Source organism: Hesperophylax consimilis, chromosome 10 (genome assembly GCF_061612785.1).
Source record: "Hesperophylax consimilis isolate HC1 chromosome 10, BYU_Hcon_1.0, whole genome shotgun sequence".
In the NCBI taxonomy this organism is placed as follows: Eukaryota; Metazoa; Arthropoda; class Insecta; order Trichoptera; family Limnephilidae; genus Hesperophylax; species Hesperophylax consimilis.
Window position 1 is genome coordinate 27,816,598 of NC_142845.1, and position 18,642 is coordinate 27,835,239.

The window sequence follows — 18,642 nt, forward strand, 5'->3', positions numbered from 1 at the left end:
TTAAATTATAAACTAACAAAGAGTCTGCAAAGGAGCAAAAAATGCTATGAAGCTACGACAAAGCCGATCATTACGTTGACTGAATTTGCAACACCGAGTATGTGAAAACATTATGATACCTTGATATTATGAAAGAGTAGAAATATTAAAAAAAACTTTGTGAGAACATATATAAACGTATTTATATATAAATATGGTAGAAAAAATACAGAAAAATTCCTAAGGTATGTCTGTATGCGGCGTATCGAACTTATCCGAGGTTCATGCACCAAATAAACTGATAGGCAACGAATAGATCTACACTATAAACCAGTCGTTTAGCAAATCTTGCAGTACTTTGTTTTAATGTACAGGGTTTTCCAATAAGAGGTTTTATTTTGAATATTAATTAAGTAATTAATGATTTTTTATGGCCGGAATTGGATGGTATTGATCTGGACAACGTTTACTTTCAACAAGACGGCGCTACGTGCCACACAAGCAACGAAATCATTGATCTGTTACGGGAAAAGTTTCCGGACCGTGTTATCTCTCGAAGAGGTGATCACAATTGGCCACCGAGATCTTGTGATTTAACACCTTGCGACTTCTTCCTTTGGGGCCACGTGAAAGAGAAGGTCTATGCCAACATCCCAGCGTCGATTCAAGACCTCAAAAGATGGAATTCGTGAGGCTATCGAAGACATAAGGCAGCCACTTTGCGATTTGGTTATGGAAAATTTCATTAAAAGGATATAGTCCTGTAGGCGTGGTCGTGGTGGTCATTTGACTGATGTTATTTTTCACTATTAACGACATACCTTCCTCTTTATAATGAAATAAAAATTTGATCATTTATATTCAAAAATGGCATTTTTCTAATCTAATCTGCATCAAAATAACACCTCTTATTGGAAAATCCTATATATAAATAAAAATGTTAATGTTCGTTTGTTCAAAATCTTAAATCTCTGAAAATTTTTCACCGATTGATTTGAAATTTTGACACAATTTTGTATTCGAATACGCGTGTGTTTTTATATACCTATATTATATAGATGTCACTTGTGAGAGGAACAACATGCTTTTTTGAAAAACAGCGCCATCTGTTGGACGTAAAAGCAAAATGCGCTATTGTTTATCTATCTGTACAGAAAGACTGAGCCACAGCAACGCGTAGTACAGCTAGTATAATGCATAAATCTATTGATAGCCCATTTTTCTTGGAATACAATGGCTTATACGTAGAGACCTGAAAACTGCAGCCGTAGTCGTCACCAAGCTTTCAAGATACCACACGGCAGAACAATTATTCTAGCACATCATAAAAATCGAATGGAATTTATAAAATATATTTATTTTTTCTTAAGCTTTTTTTATGAATATCTTTCTAAATATTAAGAATGTTCAAATAGGTTATCTTGTGCATACTATAAATGGATGAATTAATATGTCACATTGCAATTAAAAAAAAAAATATTCGTTACCTTGATGGCGTTTTTGACCAGTTCCCTTCTCCTCTCCGCGCTGGCTGCAAGGGATGAGAATCTGCTGGAGCCCTCATTCCAACCACCGATAGCGATCATAGTCTTCAGGTTGGGGTTATAGGTCTTCAAACCGGTGAATTTGGCGTAACCACCTAATTAAAAGAAAAATACATTTCAATAAGAAAGAAATTTGTAAAGAACGTAACAATATTCCAAAATCTCGAGGAATTGTACTGGAGACGCCTGGGTGGAACCCAAACGCGATGCCAACTCAATCACTGACCAGTCAAGAATCTATAATCTTAGTAACGCGAATTAAGGAAAAAATAACAAACCATGCAGAAAAGCCCAGCTTTGTGTCTTATTTTTTTTTGAGGAACAATAAAGTTTGAAATGAAAATGTTAATCTCCGTGAAATTACGGATAACTTCAACATGTTTGCTTTTAGTTCTGCACATGTGTTTGGTTTTATATTGATTATATATGTAGTAGCTATTTTCAATACTAGCTCTGAGGATAAAAATTGTAAGAAAACTCACGAATTCCTGTAAAATTCTAATAATAATCAACTATTGGTAATGTAACACAATATAATTGGATGGTCTAACAACTCCTGTTATAAAATTAACCTATTGGTAATGTAACACAATGTAATTAGATGGTCTAACTCAGAGGTTCCCAAACTTTTTTGTGTCGTAGACCCCTTGCCATGTTTTTCTGTTTTTGGTAGACCCCCTACTTACCTGATATTGTTTTTTTGTAAATTTCTAACTGTAGTGAAGTTTAGTGTTAAAAACTTAAAGTAAAAACACATGTTCAGTTTTATACATTTATTAATTGAATTTAAATTAAAACTACTCAAAATAAAATTTTGTATCTATAAAATAAACGTAACATAAAATAAACTAAGCAATAAGTAAACTATGCTTTAATAATAAATTATCAACATTTCGCGTCAATTTTGTTAGGTTTAATCTTAAGTCTCCTCGGCTAATGATGTCCAGTCTGTTTCTTTTTTTCGTTAGGAGATTGGTAACAGCGCTGAACCCCCTTTCCACTAGATTTTATCCTTATCCCGTATTATATTCCATATTACGGGATAAGTAACGGGTATGTTTTTTTGCAGCCAGAAGTGCTGATATCCGTGCTTAAACTGAACCTTAAGTTCTTCGTTTGTACTTATTTCAGTCAGTTCCTCTTGTTTTATGACATTCGTTTCTTCTATGTCACCATATGGGTTAATTATCCACGGTGGTATTACCATAGTCAAAACATCCTCAAACCTAGTTTCAAAATCTGAATAGAGGGCATTTAAATGTTGAACGTAGGTTGAAACGTCGTCTTCATGGCAGTTTGTCTGTGACAAATTGGGGAACTGGGAAAATCCGCCCGTCCAATATTTTGCTTCATTAGTTAAACTCTGGCAAGAAACGCTGATAAGATGGACTTTGTTTTAATAAAATTTAGACTGTCGCCTTGTAACTGCAAAATTAACCATATTAAAATTTGTAAAAAAATCTGTTAAATAGGCGATGTCTGTTTTCCACTTCATTAAATTGTCTTTTAAAATTTTATCTTTAGTATCCAGAAATTCTAAAATAGTCTCAAAAAGTGCAAAAAATCTTGTCACAGCCATTGTTTCGACAGCCAGCGTACTTCAGTGTGAAGGAGTAATTGATGAAAGTGTTCGTCATTTTCTTCACACAACTGCGCAAATAACCGCGTATTCAACGCGTTGCTTCGGATTCGGTTTATTGCATAAATGACTAATTGAAGAGATTCATGTAATCTAACACTCAAATTTTTAGCAACTAAATGTTGTCGATGGATGACACAATGTATTTCTAACACCCCTGGCACATTTTGTTTTAAATAGCTTATAAATCCACGATAACGTCCAACCATGGCAGGTGCTCCATCTGTAGCTACTGACATTTTATTTGATAAAGGGATTGCTTTTTCAATGAAGTAATCCTTCAAAACATGAAATATTGATTCACCTTTAGTGTCGGTTAAGTGTAAGTAAATAGGTACTATCAGTGTATGTTGAGATCCACTATCGTGGACCCCCATTTTCATTTCATGGACCCCCAATTTTTTTTTTCGCTGACGTAGACCCCTTGCAGGTTGTCATAGACCCCTGGGGGTCGATATAGACCACTTTGGGAATCACTGGTCTAACTCCTATTTTAATAATAATTAACCTATTGGTAATGTAACACAATGTAATTGGATAGTCACCAATTGGATGAACTAACTCCTGTTTTAATAATAATCAACCTATTGGTAATGTAATTGGATTATCACCAACTCATACTAGTTGTATTTCTTAGCAATTAAAATATATCTCCGCAATTGCACGAAGAAAATATTGCTGTTCCTCCAACCTTCCGTTTATATTTTCATAATTTAACGTATTATTCATAATTTCAAAGCAAAACTGGTGCATTCATAATGCAACCGAGAAGGTTGCAAATGCAATAAAATCATCAGGAATTCACATTATATTAATATTAATTCAATACTTTGTTAATGTATAGATATTAATTATTACTATTATTATCATCACGTTTACACTAGGTACCGTACTTGTTTTATGTTCGTGACATTGCTATCACTTATTCCAATGTCAAAATTCTAATAAAATCCTGACGACCTACCTCCATACACTACCAATGAGAATGCATGGCGAGCTATATGCTGAAATAGGCTACGTCACGAAAATATAGCGTGGTCTGTCACACGTATTAGAGTCTTATTCAGGTATTTGCATATATTTTCTTTGGTTTTTCAAGTACATACTTCTTTTTCTTCTAGTATCTGTAAATACCCAAACACCATCAAAAACTAATAAGGGTGGGATTAAAAGTGATACCAAGGTTTTATCTCTAAGTATGCACATTAGTTATATGTTAAAGTTTATCAACTTCGAAGGAGGACACATAAATACAAGTAGGTTATTGAACAGGTCCTGTTCGTTTTCTGTGTTTCATAATCACTTTCTACTCTTTTGTTTGCTCAATAATTCTTATTGAACGGTTTCGCCATATTTGCGATGGCAAATAAATTGTTACCCACATAAAGGTACATGTGTATGATACAACACTTATTTCCAGATTGTGTAACAATAATTATTAAGTAGAGTAATTTGCTAAGAACTCACGGCTGTATCTACCTACTTCGGATATGAAAATTTTGGTGTCTCAATTTCAACGATAGGATCTAATCAGAGATGTGCAAAATGGGTACCCAAAACCATTTGAAATGCAAAATGGAAATGGGTCAAAACTTTTCCATTTGAAAATGCAAAATGCAAAATGGTTTTTAGAAAAGCATTTCAAATGCAAAATGCAAAATACCTATTTTCAAAATGCATTGAAAATGCAAAATGGTTTCTCAGGTCAAACAACTAAAATAATTATAGAATTTTTAAACAATTTTGCTATTTAATAATGGACATCAATGTAGAACAAACATATTACATGATGGTAAATCCAAAAACACCACGACTACAGATTGTGAAACCACAAAAAATTTGCGCGGGACTAATGTTGCCAACGTAAAAACATAGAAACTGCTATCTAACATTTAATATTACAAGCGTCACACAGTGGGCTGAAAATCGCCTTTCATAGACATAGAGACTTGAATTTTCAAGGGTATTTTTTGGCTAGAAATGGATTCTGCTGATCATTACTTGGCTATAAAATTTCGTTCGAAGCAATTGCGTGTACACATGAAGGAGTTATCATTTTTTAAAGAAAAAATTGTATGGCACTGACATTAAAAATTAGGCTATCTCTGGAATCACAAGGTTGGCCATTCTATACTTACACACAGATATACTACTATTTATATGTATTTTTTTGACATACTTCGTATTGTGGCGCAACTTGCGATTTTTTTTTTTAAATTCTCAAGTTGAAAAAAAAACTTTTTTATGTTGATGATTCATTTAAATGCTTAAAAAAAACCTTGAAAATTCAAGTCTCTATGCCTATGAAAGGCGATTTTCAGCTCACTGTGCGTCATGGCCCTATGTTCAGTATTTGAATCAGTATTTTTTGTAATGGTATCACTCAATTGCCAGGGCTCCTACCAGGGAGCAACTTGACAAATGTAAATTATCTCTCATAGCGAGGTTGAGGACCGACTGACATTTGGGGCTTATGAAAAAAAGATTAGTGGAGATAGTAGGAAGAATGTTGCAAAAAAGCATTTAAAATGGAAAATGCATTGAGAAAAGCATTTAAAATGCAAAATGGTTTTTAGAAAAGCATTTAAAATGCAAAATGGAAAATACCCATTTTGCATTTTGCATTTCCATTTGAAATGGATTTATTTGAAATAAAGCACATCTCTGGATCTAATTGATTTGAACTTAACCGATGCCTGGATGTTTTGTTTTGGCGTGGCTACAATACAACAGTCGAACAGTCCCACTGTTAAAAACCGAGAGGAGATCTGTGACAAGTATTCCTTATCTGGCATCTTTAGATGTAGAAGATGGATTTCAAGCAATGTTTCACATCTAAAATATCTTGCCCGATAACGATACTAAACGTTTCTTCCATTCTGAATTGTATGTTGCATATTAAACTAAAAGTATTAATTTTGGGACACTGAGCCGTGTTACGTTTCCACCACTTCTAGAGTCCACGTTTTGGACAACCTTGCGATGTCCACCATCGGGGCAGATATGTTGTAATCCTTCCCGATGAACAGTTCATACATAACTCAGTGCTAAAAATTAAAAAAATTAAAATGTCCTAAAATTATTTGTAAATTTGAAATAATTACAAAATACCGGATGTTGTCCCTTCGTATTGCTAGACGAAAGCTTTACCCCTCAATAACAGAGGCCTAACCTTCCATATCTTATTCACCTACCCCTACCTTGTTCTTTCAGTCTCCCCAACATATCTTCCTTTTTATAATATGTATTTCTTCAAGTCGTAAGTTTATCCTCTAAAAATACCTTCAAACAGATCCCCGAAAATTGACAATAAATCCCAATTGTAATACTTTTGCCTTATTTTATTACTAGCTGACGTGTACCCGGCGTTGCCGAGGGTTATCCTTAAAAGATAGGCATACACCACCTCAGACCTTTCTGTAGGCCTTTTTAATATATACAATTCCGTAGTACATTAGTTTGATGTATCTCATAAGGTTTAGCCAGCGTTAGCAATGTAGTGCTCGAAAATATATTTGTATTGATTATAAAACATCCACTTTTCTCTACTTTCTGTAAATACAATATGCATGTATTATATATGTAAACCTTTCGGAAGAAATTTTATAAATCATAGTGAAAACCCTATCAATATCCGTCGCGTAGTTTAAAAGAACTAAGCGCACAAACAGACAGACGCGGATAGCAACTTTATCTTATACTATTTAGAGATTCACCTATGTAGAGATGGCGTTATGTAAATATTTGGTTCACCACCACTTTCATAAAACAACGGTCAATACGTCCATCCTAATTACTATCATAACATTACACGTTTCAAGACGTGGGAAATCACGTCGTGTTCTTGCATCCCATATTTTACAAAAGCGGTTTCATAAGTGTTAATAATCAACAATGGGCAGCTGTGATTTAACAACCGTTGTAATGTCATGTCACAATCAAATAGATAAATATTTAACACACATAGGTGTGTACACAAGCGTAGGAATTATGCGTTATGAAAATATCTCTTAACGTCTGAGTTGGAAGTTTCTAGTTCTGAATGTGTTTGCCAATAATGGTTCAGATCTTCTATGATGAAACATAACTTGTAAAACTGTGATTATTTTATGGTTACGGTCAAATCTTGACATACTGCCACAAGTTCTTTGTTAATTTGAAGAATTAAAAAGCAAACAAGCGTAATTAAGTAAGTAAAATTATGTTTAAAGAATCACCAATCTGCCAATGCTCTTAAATCTAAACTTACATATCATGATCATAACAAGCCATTGAAAGAACCTTAAGCTTATTTATTTTTTGGAATAACTTTATTGAGTAAACCCTCAAATTGTAATCTTTAATTATTGAAGACAATATTAGCGATTTCTAAACGAAAATCTGAAACAGAAAAATCATAAAAGGATACGGTCACATCTAGGACTCGAACCCAGGACCCTTGTCTTGCCGGGGCACTGCTCTACCAACTGAGCTAATGGGACCCTATCCCCTTTGGTCATATTTAACTGTATCATAGTTCTTATTCGAAATATGATACAGTTAAAAGTGACCGAAGCGTGTAGGGTCCCATTAGCTCAGTGGTAGAGCGGTGCCCCGGCAAGGCAAGGGTGCTGGGTTCGAGTCCTAGATGTGACCGTATCCTTCTCTGATTTTTCTGTTTCAGATTTTCGTTTAGAAATCGCTAATATTGTCTTCAATAATTGAACCTTAAGCTCTTTGGCTCTGGGTTCATTAATTTAATTAATATAAGACAATATATAAGGTAAAATAAATCGAAAGTAAGTAGCCAGCAAGCCTTGCCTCTCAGTATCGTCTCCCTGTCAAGTGTCGCAAGTCACATAAGCATTGGTAAATACACGGAGAAAAATTATCCTGTTAAAAAAGTGATAGCTTGCCAATTTCTTGATAAAGAATTAGTAATTCCGAATATATCGAAACATGTGTTCACGCATATGTTCTTTCGTTATATAATATCATGACGGAATGCGACAATATCAGTAATTACACGTTTTCCAGCCATCCTCATAAAACATTCGCTTTTAACTGATACTGTAAGGAACTCTGTCAATTAATTCGTTAAAGGCATGCAGTCCCGTTTTTAACAAAAAAACGAATAATTTGATCAGATTTTTAATCTATTTGCGATAACTTTTTCTTCATAAAATAAATGAACACACTATTAAACCACAATTAACAGTATTTTATATCAGTATGTTTTTTCCGTACTTATACAGATACGGGTAAGTATATTCGTTTCTCGTCATTCTCAGTGTATTATGTATAGAAATCTATTTTCATTGTTTTCTGATTTAGGTCATATTCTATTCAATCTTTTTATCAAGGATTATTATCCTTCAATATTTCGGTTAATTTCCTCGGGCGCTTTTGTGACAAGGACGCGGCATAAAAACTCAGAAGACAATCAGCTTTTTCGACCATGAAAACCTGAATATTGTCTCTACATATCTTGTTCAGATAACCTGTTTGTCACTGATCTGTTTCTGCGATGCAAATTTGGATCTGTTGCGTTGTTAGTGGAAATAAATTGCGCCGATAACTATGTAAATCAACAAAAAATAAAGGCACAAACCGAACAACAAGATTAAAAAATGTTAAATTGCAATAAATTAATTTTGATTTCTGAATAGTTCAAAGAATGCAAGAACAGTGGATTGCAAAGGGGTACATTCCTCCAACCACCTGCTAGCTATTATATATCTCATATTTAATAAGATTCCAGTAGACATAAAAATTCAATCAAATTGCACCCCCGAATTAAAAAATAAAATTAAAAAATGGTTAATAGATCAAGCTTTTTTATACTGATATTGTTTATAATCTTATGCATATATATATATATACATATGAATATGAGTAATTTGTATTATATTATTTTGTATTGTAGTAAGTTAAAAGTTATTCTATTGTTTCTTTTTTATATATGGCTCTGTTTTTGTGATTATTTAAGTTCTTATTTAAATTCTTCTATTTTAAATATTTTAAATATTGTGATTTCTCGTTTTTTGTATGCTTTGATAATATATAATGTTAAACTGACCTGCTGACAAACTGCTTGAGCAGTTTAGCGGGTATAAATAATAAAAATAAAATTTAAAAAAAAAAATAGCTATTTATATGAAGGAGAGTGTCTGTGGAGTATGGCGGGCGGGCGCCGTCGATTTGATTTTGACATGAAATTTAGAAAAACTCTACAAAAAGCCTGGGCAACGCCGGGACTTCAGCTAGTTAATGATAAAAATAATCGTATTTATAAAGCACAAAATCTGTTGGCAATAAATGTGGCAAATAAATCTCGAAGTTTTTCTGCCTGGAATTTCTACACCAACATAACAATATTCGGTTCGAAGAGCTTTGGAGCATTGAAATACCATTTACCTTCGCAATAATTCACCCAATACGCATTTTTTAAATGATAAACTAATATTTATGGGAAAAGAGTTTTATGCATGACATAAAGGATTACAAATTATGATAAGCAATAATTATTCACCTGGAATACCTACCCCAAAAAATTGAAAAATAGCTGCCGCCGACGTGAATTGGACCCGCAACCTTCTTATTGCCGGTCAGCCGTTCTAACCACTAAGCTACGTTGGCACATTACAAACCCGCATATTTTTCTAATAATACCGATAAATGCAAAGCATTGGTATACTGTAAAAAAAAAACTTTCGTAACTTAGGTAAATTAAGTTTTCATAGGAACTACTTTCCAAAATCTTTCTTTCTTCTCTAATTCTTTCTTTCCCCACTGATACATCTCACAACATACCCGTGGGGATGCCATAGTTCCACTGGAACTTAAAATTTGAGACTTTATTCACATAAAACAAAAAAAATAATTTGAACTTATATAAAAGAAACTTACCCTTTTCGATATCCTGATACTTGTCAAAGGGTTTGAGGGTGTTTTCCTTTGTGAAGCCCCCGAAGGCGTAGATGAGATGGGTGCAGAGGTAGGGGTTGATGTTCTGGGGGTTGAATTTGGCCGTGCCGGGTCTGTACACGGACCAGTTGGTGTAATAACACACCACGCGGGATCCTTGGGCTTCTCCTGGAAATTAAATAAAACATAAATTAATATTTAAAAAAAAAAACTTTTGAAAAATCAAAAGTTCTTGAGTTCTTGAACAGAAATCAACACTCAATGATATTATGAAACAAAAAATAAATCTTAAAGTTTTCATAGAGATTATTATTTTAACTAACTAACTATTATTTTTTATCCAATTTAACGTGACCACAAATACACAGTGTATTTTTTTACTAGTTAAATTTGTACCTTGATGATGCTCGTGTTAAGCAAAACTAGACGGTTTTAATAAATTAAAGAAATTTCGTGGTTATAAGCAAAGTAATTGCTTTAATTCGTAAATATACAAATCCAAAAAGTGTCTGCTTTCTTCCAAAAATTAATTATATATTATTATTATAAATTCTTTGATCTGAGGTCTGAACGCAGCTATTCGTGATTAGTCTTGTTTACACATTACTTCCTTCCAGCTTGCTTGCATTTGTTGTGTATTATGTACGACATGATGATGTACCTACTTTTGATATCTGATCTCATAATCAGATTCATTTTAAGACAGATACATACGACGCCGTATAAGTGCTTTTCCTCATTATCCTTAGATCGTTTTTGAATAAACGACACAGCCATACAATACACCCTCTCACAATAATTTAATAGACATGGGAGGATTTTCGTGGGAGTTAATAAATTAGAGTCTTGATGAGCTATTCATCCTTCCTACGATATTTAGTGAACTAGGAAGTTCACGCAGAGTTCACGATCCTTAAAGAATCGTTACCGAATCCGATAAATGATAAGCCGTTCAATGCTATGTAATTACTTCAATATCAAACGATAAGTAATTAGTGTTTCGGAAATGGTGCCAGAAGTTATTTTATAACTGAGTGTTGGTGCTATTATTGCTGATTTTCCCACGCGAATGGAAAATCTGAAGGACTTCGGTTGCAATGATGGCTAATTTTTACTGAAGTCCGGCCATTGTTCTACGTTATGGTAAATTGGTGAACTTTGAATTTGGATTTGTAAATAAAAAAGTTGTTTACGTCTTTTAAAATGTAAACATTTTATATTGCAGGTGTTAAAATCAGAGTCGATCTTTGCTGTTTTGATTAAGACACTTTTATTAAAGAGTATTTTTATTAAATTAAAGAATATTACACATTATCCCTGAGTCAGAAAGAACACAGCAAATTCAGTATGAATTTTGTGGCAATAAGAAGAGCCAAGGTACTACTGTTATTATTTTTTTAAACTTCTTTTGTTCATCACTAAGCATTCTGTATGTTTTTCTGCTCACTTTCTTATTCTGTTTAATTTTTTAGACCACCTCAAGATCTACACGACGACCTATGAATAAATCGTGTAACCCTTTCCGTTGCGGAGTAATAATTAATTGTTTGGTCGCACAAAGTGAATTTCGAGGCTCTCATCTGACCCCATCCCCGCTAGATGACGTAAGCGCACGTTGACGTAAGAGCACTAATAAGCATAGGACAATGGTCTATTTTTATAATATAAACTACATTTTGCGCCACAACCCTTGGGCCACGCGATGTATTAAAATATTTGGCGAGATCAAAAGAGTTTCATCGATAATTTTGGCTCAAGCTTAGTATTGAAGCCTTCTTTAAAACCTTTTGACGTTAAATACCACTGTAAAAATATTAATTAATATGACGAAATTAGTATAAATTAGGTCACTTTACTACGTGCGCCTCTTCGTTCCCCATTTTACGGTGTTCAATGTTGAACTTTTGAAAAAGTCAAAACTAAAATTCAAGGTCAATCGCAACAACAAACAAATTGCTCGTTTCAGTACTAAGAACTTGCATATTCAGAATGAAAAGTCCCACAATTGTTCGGGTAAGTGTAACATTGAATAGAATACACGTAATCAGTAATCACTTTGGTTTTTAAGATTTCACCCGATAGAATATTGGTTAAGCCATAACATTAATAATATTCAATTTAGTATTTACAAAAAATGGTGGTGATAAAACCAAAACATTTTTAAGGCCTTTAAACTTGTCTCGCTGAACAGCTGATAATCAATTTGTTTTTCTTGAAATATTAAAGTTAAGATACCTTGAAAGCAGAGAATATGCCATGTTACCACCTACACAATATTATGCAATAACATAAATGTATCTAATCTTAGAATAAAAAACATTTGAAACATTCAACTCCCATAGTGGATTTACGAAAACAATTTGAGTTGATCGCGCTTGTATTAATGGCATGCCTTAATCGCCTCCCACTTTTACCATCCACCTCCGCTTGTGTCTTCCTTTATCCTCACTTGAAATAATAAATCAACATCCTTCAGGTTGACGTCAAATATCAATCATTCGAATACTTTAATTGAAGAGGTTACATACATTTTGCTATCTCATTGAGAATTTGTCATTTTTAATAATATATAATAAGATGATTCTGATATATCATTGGTTTTTATTATGTTAACGAGTACAGGCAAAACCTCCTAGGAGGCTAAATTATTTATTAATTGATTGTATCTTTATACATAATTGGTATTGCTTTCCATACAATTATTATCTAACCTCACTGGGGTTCGCCTGTGTCAAGTTTAATAATTTCACCGTTGAAATAAAGCTTTAATTCTTTTTTCTGCCACATTGCCTGTTGTCTGTAAGATAACCATTGACATTCAAATTAATTGAGCAGCCAATCAGAAAAGGGGAACAAGTTGCGGGAAGCGACGTGACCATCCTCCTTTCTGTGATTTGTCAATAAATGAATTTGACAGTTGTTATGAAAATAGTTCATTTAAACATAACAATTGTAATCAGGTACTGATTATCACTTCAATTATTGTCTATGGGTTTTTTTTTTGACAACCACATTTGAGCGCAACATAGGACGATAGGAATTATTCTTGCGGGTTTTGGCACTTACCCACAGGGTCCAGTTGGGCTCGGACTCTGTGGGAATGTCAAAGTGACAAGTTAATTACGATTGTGAATTTTGAAAGTCGAGCGGAGCAAATGCTCGAATAATTTGATCCCGGCATCCGATCCTGAAACGCGGATTATGGCATTCATGTGCAACACCGCGAGTAAATACGTTTAATGCGCGATTTAAAATCTGAACCCGGGACAGTGAAACGCGGTCAATGGACACCGGGGTGCTAGATTCCGTTTCGAGAGTAATCCTCAAAAAGGGCGGCAATCCTCACTCGCTTCGCGCGTAATACCTGACAGGATCAGGCTGTAATTGACAATTTATCGGTTGCGTATCATATTTGAGAGCGGAATCGCCTATTTCCCGCCTCACCACACACGCTTTGCGGTCTTCGCTAATACTTGGAGGGATGGTAACCGGAGGCCATTGCGGAGGAACTGATAGTCCCTGGGCTGGGACTGAACGAGAGACGGAGTTGGCGGGCTGGTCGCCCGCGCTGAAGCAGTCGCGGACCCTTGAAGGAAGGCGTCTCCATCCATCCACAGTATAGCTAGATAGATAGGGTTACAATATACGGTCTGTGATGGGGGGTAAGTTTATATAATATCTTTTCTGTAAAAAACCTTATAAATGAAATAGAGGTTATTGTTCCTATTAGAGAAATTGGCTTTCATTAATACTCATCAGATCTGCTTGCGAATAAGCCCCTATGCCCATCCCTGAGGGAGGGTTTCATGTATCTACCACAGCGCTCGGCATACTTTGTCACTCCTAGTTTGGCGTCCTAAGTTTCCTACGGAAACAAAGCCGACCACTGTGCTGGTTGTAAATCACTGTGTAAGTACCCACGTATCACAGTATACAGGCAACTCGCATTGTAATATCGCCATTCAGTCCTCGAAAATAAAATCTGCTTGCGAATTACTATTCCTCTTTACAATGATCCCAAATCGGGTAAACATAACTTTTGGCTTGTTTCCAAAATATAATATTTTGTTAATCTATTTAGTTTTATTAATGTATTATAATTTACCCATCTCATTCGATTTTAGGCTCGCTACGCCAGGCGTTTCATTCAAAAACGAACATCCAGATCCTGCTCAGAAAAGTTCCAAAATGGACTGCGCTGCAAACCTTTGCCTTATTTTAGCGAACATTTTTCTGCTGTATCTGATTATGTCAATGTGCGCTCTTCGGTGGTCAATGTCATGGTTTATTCAAAGTATTCTCAAACCCTCCTGGTGCTAAAAATACAGTCACGTGGTTTGCTTCCATTTCGTCGAAATGATACCCAGTTTTCGTGTTAGGACAAGTCTTTTAATATGGATGTCTATGGTTAAAACAATGAAAATACTGTCACGTGGTTTGCCTCCAGTTCGTCGAAATGATACAAAGTTTTCAGATTAGGACAAGTCTTTTGATTTGGATGTCTATGGATAAAACAATAAAAATACTGTCGTTTCCGGAAATAAATAAAAACTGTTAGTGGGATTCTAAATTCACGATTCACTGAACAATAAATGACCACAACTCTGATAACATTGTTGCTTGAAATGGCTTAGTTTTGTCTATTGATCTGCAATACGTACTTGAAAGCTGTTGATTAAGTATTAAACGAAAATAAATCTCAGGCAGTAAGAATATTTTCAATAACAAGGTACACTTCGACGCTGAGAGGCAATCAAACCCAAAAGCTTCCGAAATAAGTCATATTATATGCAAACCACAACAGCTGACTGAGCGCATCTAGGTATAATTAGAGGTGCTACTGCGTACTTTATATATTAAACTTGTTCCACTATTAGAACGCGATAAGCAGTACGCGTAGACCGTAATTGGTAGTTTTAGTTAGAGCGTTGGAAGATTTGGAGGTCAGTTGGAGGTCAAAAAGCGGAACCAATTTTTTCGCTTCATATCACGTCTAGATATAACACATCAGCGTAGGGAAGTCCTGGTTTAACTTGATCGTTTTGCATTGCGTCTGTCTGTAAATTTGCTTGTAAATAAGTTCCATCTTAAAAATGCACCCAGTTGTCACTCAAGAATTCACAAGCTCGAGCACCGTCCAACTAGTTATTACATATATTCTGACTATTCGCAAAACAATAAATTATTAAAAATGACTTTGCACATAGTCTCAATGGAACGCTTAGTAATTAGCTCAGATGAAAATAAAACAAAACAGACTAACGAAATATTTTAATGCTTATAATGTTGTTTTGAATTTATAAGCTATTTGTTATACTGTATTTACAATTTCAACGCCAGCAAAAATAACAATTATTGCGCATTATAAAGTTCAATTTACCACGATCTGTTTCGTGGCATGTTCTGTATATGCCGGTGTGACATAAATAACATACAAATTCCTTTAGAGAAGACGAAGGAGACAATACTGTGTTTAGCAGCTAAATCAGGCATTATTTTATGCCTCGTTCTCGCACAAGTGAAATGTCGAAATACGTGACTCGTATGTCGAATTAACTCGGCAGCTATTTGTGAATGATGTCGTGATTGCCTACCGCAGTTAAACAGAAAATTCTTTACACTTATTTGTATAATTTTCCTGTTGCATTATAATGTAAGACGTGTCATTATTTCTGTATTAAGACAATGAAATCATGCTTTAAATCTTTGCTTTGGAATTAAGTTCTAACAGAAAATTATTACGGCAGAAATGACAATATAAATGTGCTGAAACGAATCCAGAAATAAATCTATATATTCGTCAATATTTATTTATTTATAAATTTACGCCCGGCTGGGGTTTTACACGTTATATTCTTATTTTTTTAAAAATCAAAAAGAAAATAGAAGACATAATAAAACACAACCTCTTAAACAAAAACAATATCAAAACGAATTAAAGTGGAAACTAAACACTCCACCATGCAAGATGGAAAAATATAATACTAGGAAAATTACAAAATTTTGGTAAGATAAACAGATCTACGTAGTTTCTATAGTTAAATTGTATTATATTTGATATTCTTCTTTCTGAAATAAATTGGGTAATGACTTGTTTATATTTGGTGAATGATGTGTTGAATATATCAACAACATCTTTATAGTCATTACCCAAATTTTGTATACGGCGAACGGGGGTATAGAATTGAGATTCTGTATTGGAGTTATCACAATAGAACGGTAGATAATGCCTCAATGTTGGTTTGCGAGGTATATGTAAAGAAATCAAGTATTATCACAGTTCAGGGCTGTCAATTATTGAATGTATGATTTTATATAAACATAAACATATAAACATATATGCGGAAGCATGGAACTTATCTGAGGATCTTGCACTATTTAGACCTACTCGAGGTAACAAATTAATTTACCCTAGAAACCTTGCAATACTTAGTTTTAATATAATTCATTACTCTATTGATAGCCCGTTTCTCATGTGTCTAAAAACTTTAGCTGTAGTCATCGCTATGACTATTCAAGATACCACAAACAGAACATATGTTCTAGCACAACATATCATGACACGAGGAATGGTGCTGTTGAATGAAATTTTTGAATCATTATTGTTTGTGTACTTATCTTCCCAGATGTTAAGAGTGTTAGAATGAGAAGATTTTATTGTAAATGGGTTCATAATTTACAACTACAATACCCATTCATTCTACACTCTATCAATTTAATCACCTTTCAGACAAAACATAATATTTCTTTATTCCCTAACTTAGCGGTATAGTGTGTACATAATTAATTAGTGTGATCTATTTACTAATAATTTATCAAACTTTTCATCTTCTTATAATTCTTTAACTTCTCCATTATCTTCTTGCAACCCAAACTAGATATACATCATTTTTCTTATTTTTCTTTTTAATATTATAGTAATATATACATTCTATGTCCGCAAACTGTAAAACTCACCCGCCATAACACAGGGTCATCCCTAGGATGGAGGGTGAAATATCACAAAAATAAAATAAATAAAACAATCTGTCGTATAATACTAAAAAACAAAAACCTTTTTTGCCATAACATGAAGACAAAATATATTTGCACACAATTTCTTGCGTAGAAAAGCAAATACTTTCAGCGAAAGTATTTGCGTAATAATTTTTCTACTTCTGACCAATTGTCAATGTCTCTGACATTTGACTTGAATATTTCGTATTTGGTTCCGGTCGTGGAATTTTATAGTTTTTTACATAAAAAAAACTGTGAATAAAATAATAATTAACGAGTGTTACAAGCATCAATAAACTTGTCATTATTTAAACACTGGTTAAATTAATTTGTTAAATAACTCAGATATAACAAAGTTAATCTAACATCCAATTAGCTATCTACGATATTGAATAGCGACTAACCAGAAAGTTTTAGTAAAAAAATATCGTTTCGCAAGTTGCGTTTTAAAGCAATTCACAAAAGGTAGAGATACACTGGGTCGACGTACGCGATACACGCATTACTACGTTTCCAGGTCAACGTGCACACTGGTTCTACACGCGTGTGATCACGTGACAAGTGGTCTCTAGTACACGGTGCGCAGACGCATCAATTGATTTGACGTTTTTTACGCTTTAAGGCGAAGCTTAATGCCAAACCACTATTTTGATTAGTCTTCATAACGAACTTGTGTACACTATGAATACCAAAAAATATGCTTCAGATAAATTGAAGGTTTTCCTATCGCTTCCATTGAGTAGAATTATTCTATAAAAAATATAAATGCAAACTACTAAAAAAATATATTTTTTTAATAGAAAGGAAATAACTTTTTAAAAATACAGTAGATTTAAAGGAAAAGGAAATAACTTTTAAGAATTCAATATTATAGCTAAAATTATCTGTGACAGTTTCACTTGATTAACGTTTTTGCTTTCTTATAAAATTATTTACAAAATAAATAAAAACCAGTTTTGTGCTTGAAATCGAACGTTTATAGACTCCGTTTGTCAAGCGACTTTAGTGTCTATTATCTACGATATAAGGCATACCAATAATATACCCAATTTTGGCTTGTAGCTTCCTCTGAAAGTTAAGTTATGTTCATGTGTTTCACTTGTTAGCAGACGCAATTTGTAGCTTTGTCATGTCTTGCGATTCAGAGAGTGAATTTGAGAACGATTTACTTAGTTTATTATTTTACTAATCCAACTATCAAAATAAACAATAATAGACATATCAAACATAACAGTAGATGCATAGATAATACTACTCATATATGTGAAAACAGCTGGTTGAAGCTTAACACCACCCCCTCCATCTATACATGTCCCACGCCGATCTCAACAGGTTAAGTCGGAAACACATTATTAAAACCCGACGCGACCCGATGAAACGCGATGCGTGTTGAGTCGAATCAAATGTATTGTTTTCTTATGACCAGAATCACACTATGAACACCCGACATGGCGTCGCGTCGGATGTTCATAGTGTGATTCTGGTCATAAGAAAACAATACATTTGATTCGACTCAACACGCATCGCGTTTCATCGGGTCGCGTCGGGTTTTAATAATGTGTTCCCGCCTTTAGATCG

At 34.0% G+C, this 18,642-nt stretch overlaps 1 protein-coding gene across 1 annotated transcript in view; it reads right to left on the reverse strand.

Annotated features, from left to right (window-relative positions):
• Nucleotides 1-18,642, reverse strand: part of LOC149420564 (uncharacterized) — a 197,920-nt gene that overhangs the window by 111,742 nt on the left and 67,536 nt on the right. The window contains exons 3-4 of the mRNA XM_089636802.1: nucleotides 10,051-10,236; nucleotides 1,467-1,618 (exon numbers count right to left, since the gene is read on the reverse strand). Of these exons, the coding sequence (XP_089492928.1) occupies nucleotides 1,467-1,618; nucleotides 10,051-10,236 (338 nt within the window). The remainder of the gene's footprint in view (nucleotides 1-1,466; nucleotides 1,619-10,050; nucleotides 10,237-18,642) is intronic.